Raw genomic sequence first — 25,770 nt, forward strand, 5'->3', positions numbered from 1 at the left:
AGTTTCATAATATCTTTATATAAATTCATATCCTCTCTATGAGAGTTATCCTTTTGATATTGTATCTTGAAAAACACTTTGTTTTTTTCATATTCAGAAGTGAATTCAAATACTTATAAATTTAACTCAGTGGAGTTAAACAGTTAGTCAATTAGACTAGTGTATACTAGAAGTTGCGATACTCGACCTAATCAATTGGATTAGTTGTAATACTAGAAGTGGTTAAACTTGAATTTAATCTTTTAAAATTAATGAAACCCCTTAAAAATGTTTAAGGGAGAATTGGACTTAACTCAAGTTGTGAGTGAATCAGTATAAAAATAAGTTTATCTTACTATTTTCATTTTCAAAAGTTTTCCTAGTGTTAAAATTATTTAAGTATTTAAAACTTATTGTGTTTGACTATGCAAAAAGTCTAAACACTGTGAAAAAATTTTAAAAATCTATTTAATTCTCCTTCTAAAGTTTTTCTGTCTTTCATATCGGTCTAATAATCATATATTCCATTCAATATTCAAAATTGAATATCTTTCAACAAACACACTCTTAAAGTTATTATAGAAAAAAGGTATCAACGAACAAATCTTACAAAACAATGAAAACACATGATAAAAATATTTAAATCATAGAGATCATATTATAGTCTTTGAGAGTTCATATATTTATATGTTTCACCTAGTAAAATTAGAATTATAATAAAAAAGGTATCAACGGACAAATCTTACAAAACAATAAAAACATGATAAAAATATTTAAGTCATGGTCATCATATTCTAGACCTTATAATTTAAGATTTCACATGTTTATGTTTCACCTAGTAAAATTAGATTTGTGATCAAAAGTGATTCATTGTATTTAAGAGTTATTCTTATAGATTCTCTTCATCAAAATTTTCTTTATAGACAAATCTGACAATTACAAAACTTAAAGTTCCTAATACCAGAATGATATTAAAAATGTTTATTAGAAGTGTACTTTTATAAATAAGAAGTGACAATTAAGTATACTAAATCAGATTGATTATATAGTAAAGTCTTTTAAGAATTTTAATATATATATATATATATATATATATATATATATATATATATTTATTCTGATAACATTTTTTATTATTTACTCTAATATGAAATGGTTAAATATTTATTATTACAGAATTTAATAAAAAGATGATACAGTTTCTCTGTGTTGAATCAAAATGTCGACTAATCCATATTTTCACAAAAATTGTTTAAGTAAAGATGTTTCGTTATACGATCAATATGTTAAGTTCGATAAATATCTTATTTCAATTTGTGAGGAAGTATTAAAAATATTTATGTATACTATACTTATAAGGATATATATTTTGTAACTATACAATTATCGTTAATTTGATTAGTTAACAAATTTTTCATATTTACAGAAGAAATATTTAGGTTATTTCAAGATAAAATATTTCCTATTTTAGAAAATGTAAAACACTAGAATAAAATATAACAACAATATTATTTTTCAAATAATCTTATTTGTGTGTAATCATTCACTCATGTGCTCTTAAAAGCTAACTAAAAATGTTACACTTTAAATAGATTGTTATTCTACCTATTATGCGATATTTTTACACAGCAAAAATACATCATTATTACCAAGCTCTTTCGATCATGTTTACTAACATTTCTTCATTTTTATATAAGATTTTGGCTTAATTTATGAACTTTTCGCTTTTAGAAAAAGTTTAAGTAACTAGAGGTATTGCATTTAAATTAATCGGTGACTTACCGATGTATACATGTTTTAGTTGTTGTTAATAGATGAATGAATATTAAGTTATAAACTTATTAAATTGAAAATGTTTAATATTTCTTCATTATAAATATGGCATTGATAATGAGATAAATTACATATTGTATCAGAGGAATTAATTCCTTTCTAGATCAAGTTTAGAATCTAACCGAATTTAAATCCACTCTTTTTAACATGTTAATCATAGTCAACTATTCCTGATATTAAAGTCATCATGTTACATACAACTGCAAAAAGATACCATAATTTTTCTACTTAATTATTCCGAGAGTCTTAACAACTATATTCTTATAAATATCTATTATCAGTGTTACATATTCATAAATTTATTATTGTTAACTTTTTTTTGTATGTAAGGTTTAATTGTAGCGTGAATATCCAACATAGCTTTAAAACGTTACTGTTCATATAGTGAAAAAGTGTCCGTAACCAATAATGAATATAGGCAATTACTTTTTAAATAATTTGACAACATTTATTTATAACATTTTAATATATTATTTTGTGGGTGCTTCTTCTTCTTCTTCTTCTTCTTCTTCTTATTATTATTATTATTATTATTATATTAAAATGTTTTTAAAGTATCATTATTTTCTTTAATCCACACCTTGATAAGATGAATGCAAAAAGTATCTTTCCATACATTTTGGTCGAAAGATTTTGAATTGAATTTAAAAAAAAATAAAAATTATACAATCTAAAAATTAAAAAATTAGGTGCTTCTCAAAATTGTATAGTCCAATTTTTATTTTTATTTTACTTTTAGAATATGTAATACATTTACATTGCACACTATAAAGTTAATTCTTTTAGTTTGGAATTACATATATTGAAATTATTACATAACTCTTTCAAACAGAAAATTTTTAAATTTTGCTCTTTCATGTACAATTAGTTTGCGCTTCTAGACATAGTTTCTAGCTATGGAATTTTTTTTATTTTTCTCCTCACTTGTTCTCTATATTAATTTTTTTAATTAACACGGTACATCCTAATATGTCAAATAAGTTGTTATATTGTTATATCATGTCATGTAATTTTTTATTAAAACTTTTAATCACCTTTTATGTCAAACATTAAAGCAACTAGTAAATTGTTCTAGTTGTCATCTCTTGGTAAAATTAAGATTTACTCATCTACTTTTAAAATTAAAATAAACAATTACTAACTTATACGAATATAATTTATTATATATTAAAATGTCTCTTCTAGCGTATTCGTCTCTTATTTACAACCTATGTTAATTATGTCACAAGTTTCTTGAAAATTTAAGGACAATTGTTATACTACAAATTCAGTCCAACTAAAATTCAAGCCTAACAGATATAGACTCCCAGAAATGGGGTAAAAAAAAGACAATTAAGGATGCATTTAATTTATTTTTCAGAAACTGTTTTAATAAAAAAAATAAAATAAAATAAAAACACTCCTGAAAATGCATCACTCACCTATATCTTTTTAAATTTTTAAAATACCAACTTAAAATAATTTTAAAACTTCATGCATTCTACAGGTAAGGATTTGATTGTTGAAATAACTTGCCACTAGGCCGAAGAAGTTTTTAAAACAACAAAATCAGAAATCAAGCATGCCCTAAATTGCAGCCATGTATGAACTGTGCAAACAAGCACGAAACAATCAGCTTCACGAATGATTTTATCCGTGAATAGAACCGCTAGTGTAAAATGTATATGCAAGTATCATTATCTTCTTGTGAATCCCCTTGAGTCACGGCAATAAATTTTTTATTAATTACAACTTTCTCATATTAAAACTGAGAGGTAATAATCAAGAGATTCTGTACAGAAGAGAGTAGTTTCCATCAATTTAGATTTCAAACATTACAGTGACTTCTTTGCAGCTATATGTACACGGGTATAAAAAAATCACAAATTTGAATAAAATAATATTTAAAAAAATAATTTTACCTAGGCAAATATCTGCTGAATGACTGTCTCGGCATTTCCGTTGTATTGTGAAAGCAGATGTATGGCATCAGCCCTAGGTAAAGCTAAAAACTCCTGCACTCACCAAAAATTTGAGCATCAGAACAGACCCTGTATGTCAAATAAGCTGTATGGAAAATTATCTTCAAAGCTAAAACACTCCAATAAGAATCATGATAACTAGAAAGACTAAAACAACATTTATGACATGCTATTATTTAGCAGTCATAAGAGAAAGAATAATTATCCTAGAATTGACGCAGATGTACCAACCAAGGAGAAAGACATTAAGATACTGTCGAAAAATAGGCACTCAAGTTCACAACAAAACGGAAGTTTCCTGCAAGTTCAAAATGTATACTTATGCATTTTATTTAATCTACCCTGTAAAAGAATAAATAACATTTGATAACATAGCAATGAGAATGAGGTCTCAAAACAAACTAAAATAAAATGGGAATGGGACACGGTAACAGGAAAAAGGAAGAACAAAATAATCCGTGTAACTACATTTTTATTGTTTTATTGAAAAATCAAAACCCATCATGGAAAGCTTCATAGGTCAGAGTCGTTTTACGGTCCTTAAGATTTTAATTTTTATTATAGAAAAGAATTAAAGGCAAGAACCCATGACATACCATTACTTTAAGTATTGCTCCTTCGTCACATATAACATCCCTTGAGGATACTTGAGTTGGACTGCTACCATCTTCTGACGTCCTGGTCCCTGAAGATACTGTAGCCTGAGAAGATCCATTTGTGCAGCTATCAGCATAGGACTTGGATATAGATACCGGTGCAAGGAAGGGAGTGTTGGCTTCCTTCAAGGAATCAATCCTCAGAAGACCTTCAAAACGATCTTTGCACATTTGAAGTTTAAACCACTCGTTATGAGTATAAAGAGTGGCCCGCATTATTTTCATAAGTTGAGGTTCTTCAACACCAAGCCTTCGACCAACTGCAACCTATTTAGTATATAACAGCGTTACATAATATTACAGAAATCAGATATAATAGAACAAACCCTACACAATAGATACCGATGTGAAACATAAAACCAAATAAAATATCTTACTATAGGGTAATTGTAAATCCTAGGAAGTAGATATTGTTTAGCATGCTAAGCTATCAATACTAAGTAGGTGGCCTTTCTTGCACAAATGGGTTAATATTGTGAAAAAATTACACGACTGGGTAACTTTAAATTTATTATGAAGAATGAAAAGTCATGTTTTAAGAAAGTTGTGTTTTAAAACATACATAATTTTTTTTTTTTAAATAATGCTGTTTTTAATAATCTAACTAATAGTTTTTGAATATTTTTAGATAAAAGTTGTCTCGTTACACAACTTTTGCAAAAGTAAAAAATATTACAAATATCTTTAACGTTAACATGCTTTGAGTTATCTTTATCACTGTACTTTTTTCATAACCCCACTTTTTCCACGTGCATTTCAGCCCATACAGCAATATTACGTTCCCATCACTTCCGAATGTAATAGCTTCACTACTACCAAAACTGTCACAAGTTCGCTGGATCCCACATTTTTCAAGATAAAAGTTGTCAATTCGGCATTCATATTTCGCCATTTGTCATTCCTAGATGGCGAGCAGCCGACCCCAAAAGTGGTATGGAGGAAAACATATTTTATAATATATATAATAATTAAAAAAATAAAAATATAAGCTGAAAATCTGCAAAGAAAACTCAAATTTCACACACTAATGATCATTAAAAATAAAGAAAAAAACTCAAACAAATACTGATACATGTAAATAAAAACTTCTATAAGTCAATCGAATGCTGAATAAAAACCAAAAACCAAAATCGTAAGTAAATATAGACTGATAGAAGTCATGGTCATATACTGAACAAAAAGACCACAAAGGTGGGGTATGTGGTCGCCAGAAAAGAGGCTAACTTTGAGGAGAGAGAAAACGTGTTCAAGTTCGAACACTAGAAGATGAAGACATATGTTCGTTCATGCTCTATTTGTTTCTATTGATTTACTCTAGACAAGGAAGAGCTAGTGAGTAGGTCGTTTGGATCAGCAGATTTGATTTGAGGAGAATTGGGCGGACAGATTTGCCGGATTTGCAGTGAGGTGTCTTCACTCAAGTGAGAAGATCAGTGGGGAAAGCCACCTCATGTGATATACAATTTCGATTTTGCCCTCATTAATCGATTTCTGAATTTCTTTCTTCCCTAATAGAAATGGGAACTTTAAACCCTTTTCTATGTCTTGATCCGTTTTAGTTCACTGGGTAAAGTCGTTTTTTGATGTTCATGTATGATAAATATCTAGGGGGCGATTCGATGCACACTAAGAATGTTGGGTAGGTCTGCAGTTTCCATTAACTCGAGTCTTCCCGGCGAATATTAATATATGTTCACTTTCACAAGTTTCATGGCATTTATCTAAAAGTATTTAAAAAATATTGCAGAAGTCATGCTTCCTATAACATTTTCATTACTTAATGAAAACTGTATAGTTCGTCAAATTAAACACAACTTCTTGAATTAAAAAAAGGTGAAGTAGTTTGAATTGTGTTTTAAAACAACTTATCCATTCTCCCTGATAAAATTTAAAATTAACCCATTCCTATAATTTTTTTAACAAAATTAACCCATGATGGCTTGTGTTCTAGCGAAAAGTATCGAAAAATTTTAAGCTAAAAGAATTCAAATTGTGTTACCTCCAAACTCATGGTGTAGGGATCTATTTATAAACTCAGAAACGGTCTATTCCTACTCTCTCTTAGGGATAGTGAGCCTTGTGTGCACAGTGCATGCATGCATGGGTCTTGGCCCTGAAGTTACTTTGCGGGGAAGGGGATCACCACACTAAAATAGGTGTGTTTCCAGGACTGGTAAGTTTATGCATCCAAGAATATCAAACCCACATAAAGGAATTTACTTGGGACTTGGCTAGTTGAGTCATATTTCGACCCAACTCCCCCAATTAGTGCATTGTGTAATATCCAAGTTGTATAGAGCCGTAGCGGTACCTTGTTGCTGGGTCATCAACAGTCCCAGGGTGTAGGCCAGGCTAGGTGGGCCAAGTCATAATTCAATAGTTGAACTTGGACTGTTACACTCTTAAATAAAAAGTGTTAAGTTCTAACTATTAGCTATAGCTTTTAGCTTAGTGGTATGCGCTTAATCCAACAAATGGTATCAGAGTTAATACTGATGCCTAACCCCTACGTCCTAAGCATAAGTGAAAAGACCATCAACCAGAACGGCACAATGCCAAGTACACATTGGGTACATGGCTAATGTATACTAAAATGCAAATTTACATTTAGGAATTGGAACCCAACTAAATTTAACAAGAATGGACGGTACATTTTGTGAAAAGTTATAAGCTTGCACCACTCACTTCTTAATTCACCTACTACTCCTTCACATCTTTTATTTGTATTCCTATATCTTAGAATAAAGAATCATACTTACCAACAATTTTATCACAACTATTCTAGACAAACACCATGATGAATAATCCTAATACTATCAACAGACTTTAAAAAAAGATGTATAGCATTGGAAAAAGAAATCACATATTAGAGTAGCAAAAATGCACAACACCTGTAGAGAAGCAGCTAGAGCATGTAAGGGTAATGCATTTCCAAGAGCATCTTCATTTGGCCTTAGTAAAGCCAAAAGAGTTTCTTTCAACGGCTTTAATAAAGCAGGATCACTAGAAGCTAAAGGACCCAAATGGGTGCAAGCAACCTTTAACGCAGCACTATAATCACCAGAGCTGACCAACTTGAGGAATTCAACCTATAGCCAGGAATCCTCGTTAAAAGATAGTATTCACAACACAACCACACAGCCTATATTATTCTCTGGGCCTCTCTTATACATGTAATAAAGAAACAGAAATTAAGAAATAGAAGCCACTTACCTGCTTGAGTTGGAAGAGCAAAACAGAATTATGCGCAAAGAAATTGGGATCAATAGCATTAACCTCCTGGACTGCTTCAGCAGCCATTCCTCTGCTAGCTAATTCCTTCATTCCCAACAGAATCTCGTATCTATCTTCCACATTACTAACATCATGTACAGAAAGCCTTTCAGAGCCCTGCAAAACAAAATTGTCAGTAATTATCTCCTAGTTAGAGTACCATCAAAATTATCACAGATATACCTGTTTCTCCTTTGATATAGTTGATACAACAGTACTTATGCTATGCTCTTGCTTGCTGTGCTCTTCCAAAGAAGCATTGGGCATGTAACTATTGTCATCATATCGCCCTCTCCATCGCTTGCGCTTGCTCCTTTCCCCATTTCCAGGCAACCTGCTTCGCTGCATAGCAGCTGCATCTTCATGTTGCTGCGAACCACTGGTGCTACAGTCTTCATGGATGCTTGTGAGTTCAGAAGCATATCGTACTTCAAAATCAACTTGTCTCATGCTTGTCACATCAGCATTATTTTCAGGGGAACCATCCATCTGAGCATTGGTAACAGAAGTTTCACCATCAGAATGCTTGCCAGCATTACAATCAATCTCGAGAGAACAATCCCTTGATGAACAGTACCCAGGGTCTTGTTGGTTGAATTTCACGGGTTCTGAAATAGGTTGTTGCTTCCCAGAAGCTAAGTTCATAAATTGAAAGGAAAAAAATCAAACTTATATAAGATACCATTGTAACTTAGAATGGGACTTTGATATTGCACAACATGCTTTACTAGATTACAAAGCACAGATGAAATAACCAACTTCAAATTTAAACTGAATTTTTCATGATACTAGAAATCCTATGAAAACTAATGTTACGAGAAAATGCCAATAAAAATAAACTAACAGGAGCAAGTAGCATAAAAGTTCTTGACACTTATCACACACAGAAAGAGCTAGGATTCAACAGAGGAGATGCTTTACCAGAGTCAACAATGCCTCTGTAAACACAATACTCTCTAACAAGCTGATCAAGAAGTGGAACATCCAACCTCATCCGACATAATTCATTCTGCAACAAAAAAGTACACAATAATTAAGCTATAGGCAAGATTGGTGAAAAGAGTAAATATATCACCCATGCAGCCATAAGTTAGTATTTAAAGAGGTTGAAATCATTTGTCATATTTTTTACATTAACCAAAAACTGATTTCTTTTTTACTCCTTTTATATTCAAATTCCCATAACCATTAGGGTGATGAGATCGTTCCTTATGGGTGTGCAAGTGCAAAGAAAAAAAAAAGAAATTCTTTTACTACGATCCAGAAGTGAAAGTAAAGAAAAGCTTTTTAAATTAAATTTTCCATAATCAATGTGATATTAAGAAAACAGTGGTTTTTTTTTTAATAGTAATAGTGCAAGGAAATCTATTAACCTGAAGAGAGACGATTCAAAGTAGAATTTAAAGGTGATAACCTAGAAATTCATTTTAAATTTTATTTTTCATCACAAGAAATTGAGATTTTAAATTGTCTATTTTATGAATAGAAAAGAAAGAGATAATATCACTAAAACAAATTATATTTAAAAAAAAAATCAATTTTGAAGTAATTTAGATGTAACAGGAAATTCGTGGGTAAAATTTAAATTGAAGGAAAGGCAGATGAATTAGTAGGATTATACGTAACCTGAAATGCCAGGAACAGATCACCCTTACTGAATCTCAAGCTATCAATTGCCCCTTGTCTGGTAAGCTCTACAGCGTGTGCAAGAGCCTGTATGTCAACCTGGATTCCAAAGTAAAACATATAGCTTAAGCTGAAAAGTGAAGCATGTATGAATAAGATGTACAGATACAATAAAAAAAAATTGTGGCCACAAGTGTTCATTAATACAAACGTGCAAACACAAAATGATAACATTCACCATTAACATACATATTTCTTTTAATAAGCATGAAAAAGTATAACAGTACAGAAGGAACAATAGCAGAGCATTGAGACTCATTAAAGCACATCTGAAAGGTGTGCTATGAGGATCAGTGTATTGTCGGTTTACATTGCAACAGCCAGTTTATGTCGCAAGCAGAAATATTGATTGAGTGCAAGGTTCAGTAATGGAAATAAAACGAGGAGTCAAGAGACAATAGAGCAAGAAAAATCTGAGATTCAGAGCTCAACATTTCCTCTGTAAAGTCATATACTGGTGCTCATATGCAACTGATAACACATCATGACAATTTGAGTGATAATATACATCATAACAAGGTAGTCAAAATCGAGATCTTACTCAAGATCAGAAAGGCAAATATAAATCATAAATAGTAAGATCGTAACACAGGATAATAAGATCCTACAGATTTTATGAAACTTATATTCACACATAAAATCATTATATGCCACTCAAAATTCATAATTGAACTTCATAATATAAAAATAAAATAGTACATCATTAAATAGCTGCAAAAAGAGTGAAAATTGTGGTATTTTGGAGATGGAAGAACGACAGTCTAAACATATTTTAAGGAAGGGAGAGCAGCACTTATTTCATCCATGGAACTGGTATGCATGGGTTTCACTTGTGGGAAGAGAGGGAGTCAAGTGTGGCAGTTTTTCTCAGTTATAGAAGAGAGGTAGTCACTCTTTTGCGTGGCAGTTTGAACTTTTTTTAGAGTCTTTTCTTTTTGGGTGCAATGGTTGTTTCAAGAGAGGCACCCTTTTTTTATGTCCAGTAACAGTTTTAGTAATTGGGCTTAAACTAAATTGGCTAACCTTTTTAGGTTAGAATACAATTCCATCCCATTAAAAAAAAAAAAAAACTAGAGTTATCACCCACCACCCCTCACAAAGAGACTCGTAGTGAAGCCAGCGTTGAGGCCACCACTGTACCATGTTGAGGCCATGAGAGTCACCACTGATAGAGGCATTGCCACTGTGAGGTCTCTTCGCTTATTCTCCCTCACCACCGGGAGGGATTGCATCATGAGGCCATGAGAGAACCACCGCCGCAAGCTCTGTCAGCTGCTCCCTCACCACAGAAAGGGATTGCATCACGAGAATTGCCACTCCCACACGATTTGTGATTTACAACAGCGATTTAAAACAGCAACCTAGCACGATCTGTGAAGATCGTGAGTTTTAAGTGAAGCTAGATCGGAAAGGGAGAAGGGAGAAGAAGATCGTAGACTCATACGGTTTACATTCTGGATCGTGATTTTGACTACCATACATACCATTTTCCTTCATTAATGTGAGGAATTTCAGAATCATCAACATAGATATCTCACCTCATCAAATGGTGGAACTTCGTATAAAATGTCTTGTGGTGTTGCAGGAGGGTCCCTCTCTTCAAGGAGCAATCTTTCAGTCAGATCAGAGATGGGTGATGTAATACCTTGACGTAGACAATATACCCTGTGTATGCTGTAAAAAGACAGGAAATACAAAAGAAAAATAAAATGAAAATTTTGGCATAAGAATCCCAAAATTTGCATAATCCATGGCAATTAAAATAGCACAGTTTAACTAATTTCTGCAAATTGAATGAGCAAAGGCTGATAGATAACCTTATTAAATATCTCAAAGCCATTGAAAAAATTGGGTCATAAGCATTTAAATGAGCCCTTAACATAGAGGACATATATCCGGCTAAGTCAATCCTCCTGCGTTCTGACCACTGCAAAAGTAAGCAAGCCTAATCATGAGCTTGACAAATCCACTATTCACACAAAGTATATAACATCAAACAAAAACCTTACTAACAGATTTCAAAAATAAAAAGGTACCAATACAATTTCCAATCCTTTTATTATCAAATGAATTGCAAATTTCAACTAGTCCATCTAAATAAACATTCAAAAATGAAAAACTGACAAGAAATAACATGTTCTGTCATCTATAATACTTTTCTCACAAAAAGAAGTAAGTTTTTGAAAGAGCATGGACATATCCTCAGAAAACAGTTGGCTAGATGTCTCACTCACCGATAATGGAGATCCAAAAATAAAATAAAATTCATCCTACAAATGTCTTTCCTTTCTACCATTGGCAGTAAGCTAAGCACAAAACATACATAACCACAAAAGTCAGACATCTACTATATCAGAGAAAACAGAACATAAAATCACTAAATGCTTGTTTTCTAAGTGACCAGAAGATTTTAGTACAGTATATTTACAGACCATTAACATGCTTTCATATTTATATATTATTATATATTAGAAAAGTGAATGATTTACCCCAGGCATGACACATATACTACCAGCCTATGGTCCATGTCTACACCACTACCAATTGAACGCGTTGCATACATGATAGTACAAGTTTTCCATAGAAAACCATTCCATTTCAAACATTTTTTTTATTTGCAAAAGCAGCAGCAACAGATACCTACCCAGGCCACCATGTCCAGCGCGGAGCACACCATTATTTCAATAGTACAGGTTTTAAAAGATACAAAGGTTGACATCTCCCAACTCAAATTTAAATTCCTATTCCATATAACACCCTTATTTGTGGAAGATATCCTTATTTAATTTTTTAACAAAGGGTGTTGAATAAGGGTGTAGAACAAGTTGAGTTGAATCAAGTTTTCATTAAAGCTAAAGCTTGGCCGTGAAAACAGACCATGCTACTTAGGCTTGCAAAATTCGTTTAATATAGTCAAATTAAAGCTTAATATGATTGTTCAAATATATGAAGCTTGAGTTCAACTTGTGTAGTGTGTGTATAGCTTGATTATTCTCTTCCTTCTTGAAGATTTCAAGTATTTTTTAAGCATACAATTTGATATTTATTTAATAGACATCTTCACACTAGAAAAGAAGCAAAGATAGACTTACAATTTAAAACAATAACAGAAATAATTAAATAATTATCATCTAGATCTTCCGCACCCAACATTTTAATTTATTATTTGACTGAAATTGGTCAGGAAAATTAATCTGAGACCAGTTACTATATTTATCCCATTCGTATCAAGTCCATATGCTCAAGTAGGAATCAGTCGTAGATCTCCAATAGAGGTGCAAAGCAGCTAACCCCAAGGATAAAAAAGTGTGTTGACAGCTGCTAAGAAAGTTCATTCGCACATGAGTAATTTCTATTAATTCCATCTATAGTCTCAGCCAATGCCAAATCTGGATAAAGGAGAGGGATTATCTTATCTTCTCAACAATCAATGTATAACTTATCAAAATCCAAACATGTATAACTACATCAATATTAAATAGATTCTACTATAAACAGATACATGGTAAAAAAAAATTAAAAATTGTGAAAATTCATGACATTTATACTTAACAATAAAAAGTAATATAAAGCAAAGCATTTAAATAACAATGAAAGTAAAGGAAACAAAGAATGTGACTGAAACAGAAACAAAAATGTAGCTTGATACAGAAAAGAATGTTGCGTTGCTGGAGAATAGTGATTGAGAATAGACTTTTCCAGGTTTGTGTGGATCACATTTTTGTGAACAAACTTCGAGGATCAGTTCAAGTTTCTTTCTTTTTCCATTTGCATAGGACAGCCAAATTGCATAGGCCATTGAATGTTGCAAGCTATTATCTTAATCCAATGATGCACTATAATCCTAAGTTTTATCAAGTGAAGTGTGGAATGTATAATTGTTTGGATAGATTGGGGGGAGATATTGATGAGATCAGTAAGGTTGATGCTCAAATTGAGAGTTTCAAGAGCAAATCTAGATTTTTTTTGGTAGTCTAATAACTCAACAAGCACTCATAAATCAAAACCAAAACTGCAACAACTCGATGATGGGAATCATATGGGGATGAACATCCAGACTTACAAAGGTTTTTCAATATAGTATTGAGTTTGACTTGTAACTCATTTGATTGAGAGCGTAATTGAAGCATTTTTTAGTGGGTAAAAATTTCAATTTACGAAATTGATTTTATAATTATTTGCCTCACCACCCAGAAGCCTAGAATGATGTATTAAATAATTTAATAATTATTTAAGTCCACACCAAGAAAAGAAATCATTAACAACAAAAGACCATGAATGATGTGTGGTGTTTGTGATGGCTAATTCAACAAGGATGTTAGGAAAACAAAACGACTATAACATGGATAATCTTGGTTCTAATGATGAATGGGCTATGGAGGAGAATGAAGCAAATTCAACTAAGGATGCTTCGGTTGAAGAAATCTTGGTTGAAGTTGGAGAAGATGAAGATGCTAGTGGTGTTGCTGCTGCACCTGTGGAGGATTTCGAGGTTCCTCCAATTGCTAATAATGACGAAGGTCATGGAGGAGATGACATTAATAAACATGAAGATCATGTGGAAGAGGATGACCATCCTGCATTTAGTGAGAATGCTTTCCTTGGATAGTTTGATTTATTAAACATTTATGAATTTATTAGTTGTTTTATTTACTAGTAATTTTATGAATTGTAAACCTACTTTTAGTTGTGTTACGTATTGGATCGTATACTTTAGACTTATAGTGAGTTATTTGTATCATCTATATTATTTTTAATGCATGCACAAGTCTATGAATATAATTTTTCATATAATCTTTAACTCTTATGATTTATGGTTTTTTTTCCCCTTTCCAATCCTCTCTCTTACCATCTACGAGTTTGACAACGTTGGTTATGAGTTGTGTATGAAGTTTAGTTAATGGTTTTCTTATGTTTACGAACTATAATTACCATTATAAATTTAAGCAAGTATTTGGTGGGATATATGTGTTTGACTACCTTAGCCACGACAACGGAATAAAGAAATCTGTCATTCTCTCACAGCCTCTTGTTTAGTTGCATTGCAGTAATGGTTCTCGAAAGAGGTATGTAACTTTGAAATTACTACATGAATAGAGTTATGTAACTTTGAAATTGCTACATGAAAAACTTATCCTTTATGACCAATTTCAAGGGCTTGGATTAAAGAATTAAAAGGAAAAAGGTTTCATTGAAAATCATATGAAAGTGCATTAAAATCAGAGGAAAATATTTTCATGTGTTTTATAATGCACTACCATATTATTTGAAAAAAAAAAAAAAAAATCTGTCATTAATTCCTTAACCAGTGCCTTAGGGAACTAGTCAGCAAGACCCTTCAACTTAACACAGTTGTTAAGTTATATAATTGAAGGATTCGTTTGTCAAACTAATTGTGTTTAACTGAACTTCCATCTATAAGTAGAGTCAACACATTTGACGAGTATCACAACTATACCCATCATGTGTGCAAGAACACTACAACAGGAAGTTCTTAGCAAACATCAATGCATATCCCATTCAATTGTCATCTTCTCAGTATAAGTAGACTGGAGACCTATACCTCATTTGCCACAGGAGAAGTGTTATCATCCTTGTCATATATAAAAGCTAGCAGAACGTGCTTGAATTCCTCATATGCTTCCTTAAATACAAAAGCCAACCGTCAAACCCAAACAAAAGAAAAAGAGCATAAATAGCAAATTCAAATGAACGGTTCAGATACCGGATAAGCATCGAGCGCGCAGGGAGCAAGAGACGTCCTCAGACACTGGATAGCAGACTCACGATCCTCCGCGGTCCCCTTCCGAAGAAGTTCAATAAATTTCTACACCACAATTATAAAAAAAAAAAAATAGAACAATATGTTGGATGTATGGTTAGAAACGAGGGGAGAAAGGGAGGGACCTGTTTGTGGAGGCGGAAGAGAATCTTGTGGTCGGTGAGGATGGAGGGGGCATGGAGGCGGAGGAGATGGACGGCGGCGTCAATGGCGCCGGTGTGGAGGGAGCGTCGGATGTGGCGGATGAGGAGGCGGGAGTGGTAGGAGGAAGAGGAGGGGGAAGGGGTGGAGGAGTCTTCTTCGATTAGGTTTTCCGATTTAGCGAAATCGATGAGGAGAGCGTCAAGGGCTTCCCAATTAACCGGTGTAGACTCCATAGAGGGGAGAATCTAAAATCTGAGTGTATTGTGGTGCTGTGAAATTGGAAGAATGGAGATTGATTTGATTTTGGGTTCTCTCTGAGCAAGAAAGGCGGCGATGTGAGGTAAATAAGGATTGCTCTTCTCCTGTTTATAGCTGCCCGCCACCTGTCTCCTTCTCTCTCTTTCTATCTCTTTCTTCCAACTATTAAGCATTTCTCTTTTTATTACGGACAAAGAAAATGCTGTCTGGTTTCCCTCCAAACGACCTCGTTTCATTGTAAATCAAATGGAATGTCTTTGTGCGAAAATGTACAAAATTTTATTTTTAGAAAAAATAAATAAATACACATGGTTTTCTTATTGATACATTTCATTTGCATCAATTAAATAATAATAAAAATTTATAAAATAAACATATAATTTAAAATATTTCTGATAAAAAATAAAATTTAAAATATTTAATTAATGAAAAAATTATATTACTAATTTTTGCTTCACTTTATCTAACTTTGAGTTCTAATATCTAAAGCTAGCATTTTTTTTATTTAATTTAGGTGATTGGTGAAAGTTCCCTGTTAATAAAAATAGTTTATTGTATTAGCAATTAAGGAACATGTTCCTTTCCTTAATTATTGTGAGTATTCTACACAAAATGGTTGAACCAAGTGCACCCACATAGCCAAAAACAAACAACACCAAGATTTTCTAACTGCAGACAAACAAAATAATAAAATCAATCATTAAAAGTTGGAAGGAGTAAATCCACCTGTTCATAAAAATCACAAAATTGCTTCTTTCTTTCTGTTTTTAACACAAATACATATAGCTCTTTTTTTTTACAATATTATGGTGTTAAATTTCAATAAAAAAAATTATCACATATTTAGATTGGATAAAATATTTTATTTATTTTTTTATTGTTTTTATAAAATAAATAATGAAATGTTTATTTATGTTTGGTAAAAGAATTGGAAAGATTAAAATTATATTGGTCAACTTTACATTATTATAAGAATTTTCATAATTATAAATGGACTTTTTTCTATCAAAACAAATTTGTTAGAATAGTAGTAATGAAAGGTGGTTCAGCAACAATTCATTAAAAGTGACCATCAAAGTTGAAGGAAAAGAAAGAAGAGAAAGATAAGGGAAACAAGAAGAAGAGGAATAAGAAGAAGAGGTGGAAATGGGATGGAGAGGGAAAAAGAGGAGAAGAATAAAGGAGAGGAGAGGAGGAAGAAGTATTGGAGTTTTAAAAGAAATGCAGTAATAAGTTACCTAGGAAGTAAAGAAAGAAATTATTGTATGAAGTCTCATTTTTATTGGATCAGTGAACACTTTAAATTCACCCAAAACTCAAACTAAAAACAAGAAAATAGGAACTACACATAGTACACAATTTCATGTTTAAGAAATTCCTTGAAATCTAAAATTAGTGCTAAATTAATTTAAAATAATCAAACATCTTTAAAAATAAAATAACTCAGATATTTTAGCATGAAAAAGAAGTGAACTACTAAAGTACAATTTCAGTACTCCTCTTTGCTTTGTTTTTTTAGATCTTAATGCGACCAAATGTAAAATGTGCATATGGATGAACTTCATAATAGTCCATAAACCAAAATTTTCTTATTGTATATATGTTCCATTCTAATCTCATAATAATATATTTTTTTAAACTCTAAATCTCTAAGGATATAACGACGAATATAACCATAAAAGTAATTGAAGAAACTATAGGTAATAATGGACTAAATTGCTTCACAATTCTTCCATGATCACTTATGATAGATCATAACCCTTTCCACATGGTCACCTATTTTTATATGAGCCAGTTGAGAAGCATCGGAGACATAAGAGACTGCAAATGCATCACTATGAAGGGTATGTTTTAACCCTATTGACCTTTCTAATGAAAAGGCTTGTTTTGCTTCCATGGTAAACTACAACCACATTGAGAAGGAGCAAAACCAATGTTACACATGTTCCTGCAAAACAAGAAAAACTATTTACACCAAACATATATGGATTTGTAATTCTTGATGAGATATTAAAGTGTTAATCACTTTTGTGCCAAACTTTAAAGAATGTTATTTGCTCCTCCTTCATTAGATCAAGCACAAAGTTTTTTCCTTTCAGATTTAGTTTGAATACATCTTTATCATTTGCATCTTTGATCAAACACTAATTACTTTCAAAGATAGCTTTGAAACCTTTTTTAGTCAACTAGCTAACACTCAACAAATTTGGATTGATATTAGTTACAAATAACACATGTTTGATAAGTTTGGTACTTGAAATACATTTAATTGCTATTGTGCATTTGCCTTTGACTGCAATGTATTTTCCATTCCCAATCTTCACTTTAGATATTACAAAAGTACCTAATTCCTTAAAGAGGTCATGATCAAATGTCATGTGATTAGTGTAACCATTATCAATTAGTCACTTCTTGCTTGAATTGGAGATGACAAAGCAAGTGGTCACAAAAAGCTACTCCTCTTCTTCATCAGCTATCTAAATAATTTTTTTTTTGTTACACATCCTCTTTCGTGACTATATTTTGTTGATTAATGCTTTTGCAAATTCTTTTTATTTTGTTGATTAACGCTTTTGCAAATTCTTTGATGATGTCCCATTTTGTAGCATTTTTTGCATTATTGATTTGGCTTCCTCCAACACTTTGAAAAGGGGTGATTTTTTCTTCCATGATGTTTACATAGAGAGAAATAAGAAAATTTTGTTTCCTTTCTCCCATAACTTGAGTTAGCCATCATAACCAGTCTACCTTTAATAGACCTTTGAGACCTCATAAGTAAGGATGACAATGATTCAAGTTGGTTATGAATAGTGTTAATCTCCTACCTGATACACAACAATAAATCTTGTTACTCACACTAGTGTGAAATGTGGCTTCAAAGTCTATCGTCCAATGTTAAGCCGCCAAGCACGCAACGTAAAAATGACCAGTCGCAATGTTGTAAATAAAATCACAAATTAGACATCATTCGTCAATATATTCGACGTCTACCAGTCAAAGAAAAGTTATCTAACTATGATTCATTAAAAACATGAACCAAAAAGACGTTTAACTACATTTATGCACCAATTAGACTTCGATGGATCAAAGGTCCAACGTTTATTGGTGTTAAAATTAATTAAAAGTTTAACACGAAAGAAGATTAAGTGACCCACTAAACGTTGACCTTGTAGGGCATCCGACGTTTGATGGGTATATGACATTGGTCTCCGGAGGATCCCAAGTCACATGGCCTTTTATCTAAAAGAGACAGCGCTAGAAAGAGCATTTCTTTTACTATTTATGTGCATTCCTTCTTCAGTGCATTTCGAAGGTCTCTAGCTAAGCTTTCGACGATCACCAAATGTAATGTTTCTTCCATTTAACATAAATATGCGTTGATTGAATACTTTATGTATGATTTTCTTTCATTTTGACAAATTGGCTTCGTGCATAGACACCATTTGCAGAACCACTGAGTTCTCTTTTCTCCCTCACCAGCAACGACTCTCTATTTGACCGTGAACCCACCCTCACAGTTAGTTTCATTTTTGGTTTTTTATGTATATTGCACTTTGTTTATAAATTAGTTGTTGCACTTTCATTTTGGATATATACCACACAATTTTCAAAATTTCAAGATTAGTTTGGGTTTTGTGTTATATATTGCACTTTGTCTCTTGTTCTTTATATGTGACATTGGTTGTTTTTCGTCTTCATCATTTAGTATGATTTTTGGCATTTTTTTATTAAAATTTTAAAATATTTGTTGTATGAAATGATAATTAAGCACTAAGTGAAACTTAGTTTCCGTTTAAAATTTAACACGAATGATTAAACTCTTAATAGTTTGTATTAAATATCGAATTATCTGACAAGATAGTTTGGAAAAATTATTTTTCATAATTTGCTATAACATGTACGTTGGATTTTATGGATAAATTTGATAAATTTTCGGTTGATATCATTTTGTATTATTCTCTAGATGCATGCTTGATTGTGGTCATAGGTGATCACTTTCATTTAATGTATTTTTGAGACCAATGTGAAATGTTGCTGAAATTTTATCAAATTTATCTTGTTAGACTTATTTGTATGTGTTAACAATTATTAAAAATATTTTTTCCCGAATGGTAGGGGCTTAACCTAGTGAAAGTTAAAAATTTGAGATTGATGGAGTTTGTTACAAACATAGTATGGATTGAAGTTGAATGAATGAACGTCACATAAGTGAAAAATATGAAAAAAGAGTTTCTCAATGTTTGCAATATGTTTAAGAACACGCAAATTCTATAAACGAGACATATTTTTGTCCTTGTGTTTGTTGTCTTAATCAAATATGTTAAGACTTGGACAACATACATGATCATCTATTCATCTATGGCATGATGAGGAATTATATAGTTTGGACTTGACATGGAGAAGCACTACACAAAACCTACAACGTCACGAGGAACAAATTATGTGGACGAATGGATGAATGATCCTTTAAAAGACATGGTACGTGATGTTGGTGAAGAAAATTATGAAAGAGTTCATTTATATGATTCTTTTAATAACGATTCAGAGAAAGAGTTGTATCCAGAGCGCTCCCAATGCATTGGTTACTAATCAACCTAAAAACTCGTCAAGTGAATATACCTTTTAGAGGTAGTCGTTGGACGAAAGTGAGTGGTTGCTGGACGAGCATATATTTTTAACAAAACATTAAATGCTCTCGCTAAACGAGAATAAGGTATTTGAGAACAAAAGACGAGTTTTTTTAAAGAGAAAAAATGTAACAGAACTGAGAAATTGTATGTTTATGTAAGTGTCAATTATTAATTAATGAAAAAAAATGCTTTATTGTGTGGTTTAGGATATGTATGGAATATATTGTTTTACTAGATCATTCAAATTCTATTGAATATTGTGATTCATATAGATAAATATATCTAGATGATAAAAGTTAATGAAGATTCTTATAGCAAGATTTATTGTGAAAAGAATAAGTTTATCAAGTACACTTAATTAACTATTATTTAAATTTTAATATTTAGTTATAGTAGAACCGAGGATGAAATTGTCATCATCTACCAAATATCAATATTATGTGCATAATCTCTAAGTTTGATTCAACATTCAAGTCTTCGAAAAGTAATAATTCAATGTTAGTCAAATTATGTATATAATGGATGAATTATTTGATGTCATGCATGGTAACATATTGAAATCGTTATTCATTCTTAAATCTTTTAAATATACTAGCTAACACTGATTTTGTAGTTTTTGTTTTTATCTATATATATATATATATATATATATATATATATATATATATTAATTATATGATTTATGTTTATATTTTATTTTAAAAAACTTGATTTCATTGGAGGAATTTAAATTAATCACATATATTTATATTATATGCCTAGATATTATTAAATTACATGTTTACCGGTAATGTGACTACGAAATAGAGCGGTTACAATAATTTGTCTTGTAATCATATAAATTAATATCAACATCATCGTTCTACGTGTATATTATCTTTTTATCAGCTAGAACACCCTTAATGAAGACAATTTAGAGATTAAATTGTTGTATTTTATCTGAGTGGAAGAATTAATGTTACTATATACAATTTAAAAACTGAATTGACTTCTCTTGCAAAAATTTTGTTTAAAACATATATTTTAGATACTTGGATAAATATTTATCAATAGTTAAATATTGGTAAAAAATAATGAAATATTTGATCAAAATCCACATGTCTCATTATAAACATACAGAAAACTGTCATGCAGAGTGAATTTAATTATTAAATAACCAGTACATTTTTAAAACATCTTTCATTTAATAATTTTTCATTTATAATAAACATTTTGATGATAATTATTTAAAAAGACGTTAAATAGACAATAGAAAAATTAAATTATGTTAAAACAAGTTTTAAATTAATATAAGATTAATTATTTGGACTTTTTAAAACTCTCCTACATATATCCATCAAATCATTGTTAACGGTGTGTTCATTTGGGGGTGATAGGAGGTGATTGAGGGAGAATGATTTAGTGAATTTGAAGATAATATTTTTTGTTATTTATTTGAGTGAATTTGAAAGTAAATGAGAATGAATTTTGAAGTAAATTTTTTTAATTTGTCATAAAAACTAAATCCTACACCAATTCTCAGAAACTTTATTTCAAAATTCACTCTAGTTTACTTTCTAATTTTAAAATCAAGTTCATCTCTTTAATAAAATGATAGTGATATTTTTTTTTTTTGAATTAAAAATTCACATCCTTATGTTTTAACAAATTATATTCAATTCTCTTGTATTTTTAATAAATGAAATTCACTTTTTGTGTATATTTTCATAATAAAATAATACTCATTTCTCTTATTTTATTTTAAAACATCATATTGATAAAATCCAAAATAAAATTAAAAATTTAATTTTTAAAATATAAAAATTATTAAAAACAGTTTTTTATGGTAAAATATTTAGAGGCGAATCTCACATTATTAAAATTGTAAGGTATAAAGAAATTGATTGTTATTTATTAAAAACATGGGTAGTATATGCCAATTTAAAAACTATAAATCACAATAGAGGGAGAAAGGTAAGAGCAAATTTGTCTTACTTTTATATTTTATATTCGTGGCCAACCAGGTCGTGGTCAACCTAACAGTAGAAGTGTTGCAAACTAATTAAGTTAAACATTAACTGCAAAGTACTCAAGGTTACACAGGTTTCATCTGATAGGATCAAAAACCAATTTAAGCCTTTCTAATTGACTCAACCCCTTTCAGCCTTTGTAAATTTTAATAGCTTACACGATGTTCTGGACCTTGCATTTGTCTAAGTATCAGTCTTTTGGAAGTACTACAATTTGTTTTCAATGTCGTGAAGGCTAAATCTGTTAACATCGAACAACACTGCCCCGTCTCATCTCAAGGCAACTCAACGCATAGTCACACACCTCTAACTCTTGGTGCCAATTTGACAATGCATATTGACTTGATCAAGTTGTGTTCCCCTCTTGGCTAACTTCCAATACCAACCAAACTATGTCCTGACGGCTTAGGCAATGCATGGCCTTTCATCCTCCTCCTTACTATTGCAGCATCATCCCATCTTCCAGCTCTGGAGTATATATTTGACAGCGTCACATAATGACCAGCTTCTTGAGGTTCTAAACTGATCAATTTTTCTGCGGCTACTTTTCCAACGCTAACATTTTGGTGTTCTTGGCAGGCAGCAAGTAAAGCTCCCCAAACATATTTATCTGGCTCCTGGGGCATTTGGTTTATGAAGTCAAAAGCCTCTTCAAGCCTACCAGCACGGGAAAGCATGTCAACGACACAAGAAAAGTGTTCCCTCACTGGTGTCAAACCCAAGTCTTTTGTCATTCTGTAGAAAAGTTTGATCCCCTCATCCACAAGTCCTGAATGGCTACAAGCCGAAAGTGCACACGACAAAGTCACCAAATCAGGTCTAACACCTGAATCACTCATCTCCTGCAAAAGCTTCAGAGCAGTTTGGCCAAGCCCGTGTGTTCCAAACCCTCCAATTATCGTGTTCCATGAAACCAAGTCCTTGGCCAACATGGCGGAAAACACAGCAAATGCATATGCAATGCATCCACGGACCGAGTACATATGAACAAGCGCATTATTAACCGGAATCACAGAACTGAGACAGCATTTCCGAACATAAGCATGCATCTCTTTTCCACATCTCAAATCACAGACAGGCAATACAGTAGATACAGTTGTGCCATCAATCCTCACTCCCCTTTCCTGCATTTTTCTGAAACATTCAAGTGCCAGATCTCCCGATCCTACATCAACCAAACCAAAAATCATCGCATTCCATGTAACAACATCACTCTTATCCATCCTCCGAAACACAATATCAGCACGATCAAGTCTCCCGCAGCCGGCATACAATGTCAACAATGCAGCACCAGCAGACCTATAAAACACATCCCCATACATAATTTTAAGGCCATAGCCATGAATCTCCATCCCACTAGCCAAAGCCCCCAAACACCTGCACGACACAAGCATCCCTGAAAGAGTATCCACATCAGGTGAAACCATGCCCACATTCATCATCTTCCTAAAAATCCCCAAAGAAACATCATGCCTCCCAGCACTAGCATAACCCGACATCAAAATCGTCCAGGAAATCACATTAGGAACCTCAATCTCTCCAAAAGCCCTCCAAGCCTCGCAGCACTTTCCCATCCTACAATAAGCATCCATCAGCGTGTTCCACGTGACAACATCCGGTGCACACTCACGCCCATCCCGTTTCATAACCCGGAACACCTCCACGGCCCTCTGAGGAAACCCATTACACACGTAAGCCGACATCATGGAATTCCACGAAAAGACATCTCTTTCCCGCATTTCATCGAAAACCTGTATTGCACTCCAAACATCACCACATTTAGAGTACATATCCAACACGGAGTTGCGAACTTGCAAGTTGGAGTCCACCCCGAATACAATGACATCTTTGTACACAACAGTGCCGGTTCCCAAGTGCGATAACTGGGCACACGCTTTCAACACCTTGGGGAAGACGTAGCCATCGGGTACGACACCGTTTTGCCTCAGTTTGGCGTAGGTTTGGATGCAGTGGTGTGGATGCCCGTGCTTAGAATAGAAGGAAAGGATGGAAGTAAAGGCGAAGACGTTGGGGTGGGAGAGTTGGTGGAGAAGGGCGAGTGCGGAGCGAAGGTCGTTGCAATCGGCGTAGATTTGGATTAACTTGGTTACGAAAAAAGGGTTGCGGTGTGAAGCGGTTTGGAGAATGCAGTTGTGAAGTTGTTTTGCTTGATTCAGAGTTTTGCAGGCTCTGATCACAGAGTTGAAAGAGTTCGTCAGGTTATGCATAAATGAATGAACAATGAATCAATGAATGAGTTCTTTTCTCCTCATTCTAAACAGTTTTTTCTTTTTTTCTTACATCAGTCATGTGCTGAGAGTTTCTGTTAGCTGCATGTTTTTTTCGCAGAAAAAGATTCTCATGATGGTAAAACCTTAGTTATTCATGGCGTCGAGTTGAGATAATTGTCATGGTTGTTATAAAATAGAGAAGAAAACGGCAAATTTTGAAAAAAATGGAAAGAACAAGAAGAAATCAGGGCCCACAACCTACCATACAAGATGTCCACTGGGCTTGTGACAAAATGAGGCCCAAACCAGAAAAAAGTGAATGGAAGAAATAAAAAATAGTAATTTGAGTTCATTCTAAAATACATCAAAAACATTCTTGGAAAAGAAAAACAATTTACTGAAGTTGAGAACTTTCTACATCAAGCAACATAGTATATTTTTAAATAAAAATAGTTGTAAAAGTCTATTTAATTCTCTTCCGAGAATTATCTCACTTTTCCATTATAAAGTCAATAGTAGATTCGTTTATGGTTAAAGCAACCTATAAAATTAGAATAAAAAAAATATTAATGTTGTGTTTGTTAGAAATTTCGTGATTGCAAATTTGTAATAGAAAAATAAAAAATCAATACAATTCAACACGAAAACGATACAATTTTTTCTTTTAAACTTTCTTCTAAAGATTTTTAAGGACATACGTGTATATATATATATATATATATATATATATATATATATATATATATATTCTTTATTTTAATATTATAAATACTTAAATTATATTAAGTAAAAGTTTCAAAACAATAACGATTAAAAATCATCACAGACTAAAACGAAAATAGAATACTTAAATGACTAAAATCATATTTAATCCATTAAATTTAATAATAATATATGAGCTATTTTTTTTTTTTCATATCAATCATCTTTGTTATTTTGAAGAAATTGACTTTAAATAACTTTCGAGTTAAATCCTAAATATTCATGACACATCTCTTCAAAATCTTTTAAATGTATCATTTTTGAGAAAATCTAAAAGTATCATAATAAATTTGGGACTTCTTCTTGCATATGCAAGCCTTTTGCTTACACCTTCAAATTTTTGGTTAATAACAAAAGTAAAAATTTCTTTTTTTTCTGTATTCCTCTCTTTCCCTTTCTCTTAACCCTTATACAAATTTGTTTTCCGATTTCATCTATTGTCCTCTACGCAAACTTTGTTCTCAAATTTCATTAAAAAAATTTGTCACTGCACCAATCAACCTTTATTCTTCGTCCTACGTACCCAACCCCACATAGACATATTTATTTTCCTTTAGATATATGT

General features: G+C 32.0%; 2 protein-coding genes across 2 annotated transcripts; both read right to left on the reverse strand.

Annotated features, from left to right (window-relative positions):
• Nucleotides 1-3,508: 3,508 nt before the first annotated feature.
• On the reverse strand, nt 3,509-15,735 carry LOC106768419. Its single transcript, XM_014653573.2, has 12 exons — nt 15,296-15,735; nt 15,114-15,215; nt 14,952-15,032; nt 11,206-11,315; nt 10,927-11,062; nt 9,329-9,427; nt 8,624-8,711; nt 7,886-8,337; nt 7,643-7,819; nt 7,321-7,518; nt 4,370-4,696; nt 3,509-3,806 (listed from the first exon to the last, which is right to left on the reverse strand). The coding sequence occupies exons 1-12, from the start codon at nt 15,545-15,547 to the stop codon at nt 3,714-3,716; spliced, it is 2,115 nt and encodes a 704-aa protein (XP_014509059.1). The 5' UTR covers nt 15,548-15,735; the 3' UTR covers nt 3,509-3,713.
• A 6,845-nt stretch (nt 15,736-22,580) lies between these two features.
• LOC106766250 (pentatricopeptide repeat-containing protein At5g39350-like) lies at nt 22,581-24,440 on the reverse strand. The gene has a single exon (XM_014650993.1). The coding sequence runs from the start codon at nt 24,438-24,440 to the stop codon at nt 22,581-22,583; it is 1,860 nt and encodes a 619-aa protein (XP_014506479.1).
• Nucleotides 24,441-25,770: the final 1,330 nt, after the last annotated feature.

The sequence above is a fragment of the Vigna radiata genome, chromosome 7 (genome assembly GCF_000741045.1).
Source record: "Vigna radiata var. radiata cultivar VC1973A chromosome 7, Vradiata_ver6, whole genome shotgun sequence".
Taxonomy (NCBI): domain Eukaryota; kingdom Viridiplantae; phylum Streptophyta; class Magnoliopsida; order Fabales; family Fabaceae; genus Vigna; species Vigna radiata.

Excerpts from the sequence above, each read along its gene's own strand:
- LOC106768419 (XM_014653573.2), bottom strand. The coding sequence starts at position 15,547 with ATGGAGTCTACACCGGTTAATTGGGAAGCCCTTGACGCTCTCCTCATC. Across the intron at positions 9,428-10,926 it reads AAGTTCCACCATTTGATGAG|GTTGACATACAGGCTCTTGC; the intron begins GTGAGATATCTA and ends TTTGGAATCCAG. Across the intron at positions 8,338-8,623 it reads CAGAGGCATTGTTGACTCTG|CTTCTGGGAAGCAACAACCT; the intron begins GTAAAGCATCTC and ends TTATGAACTTAG.
- LOC106766250 (XM_014650993.1), bottom strand. The coding sequence starts at position 24,440 with ATGCATAACCTGACGAACTCTTTCAACTCTGTGATCAGAGCCTGCAAA.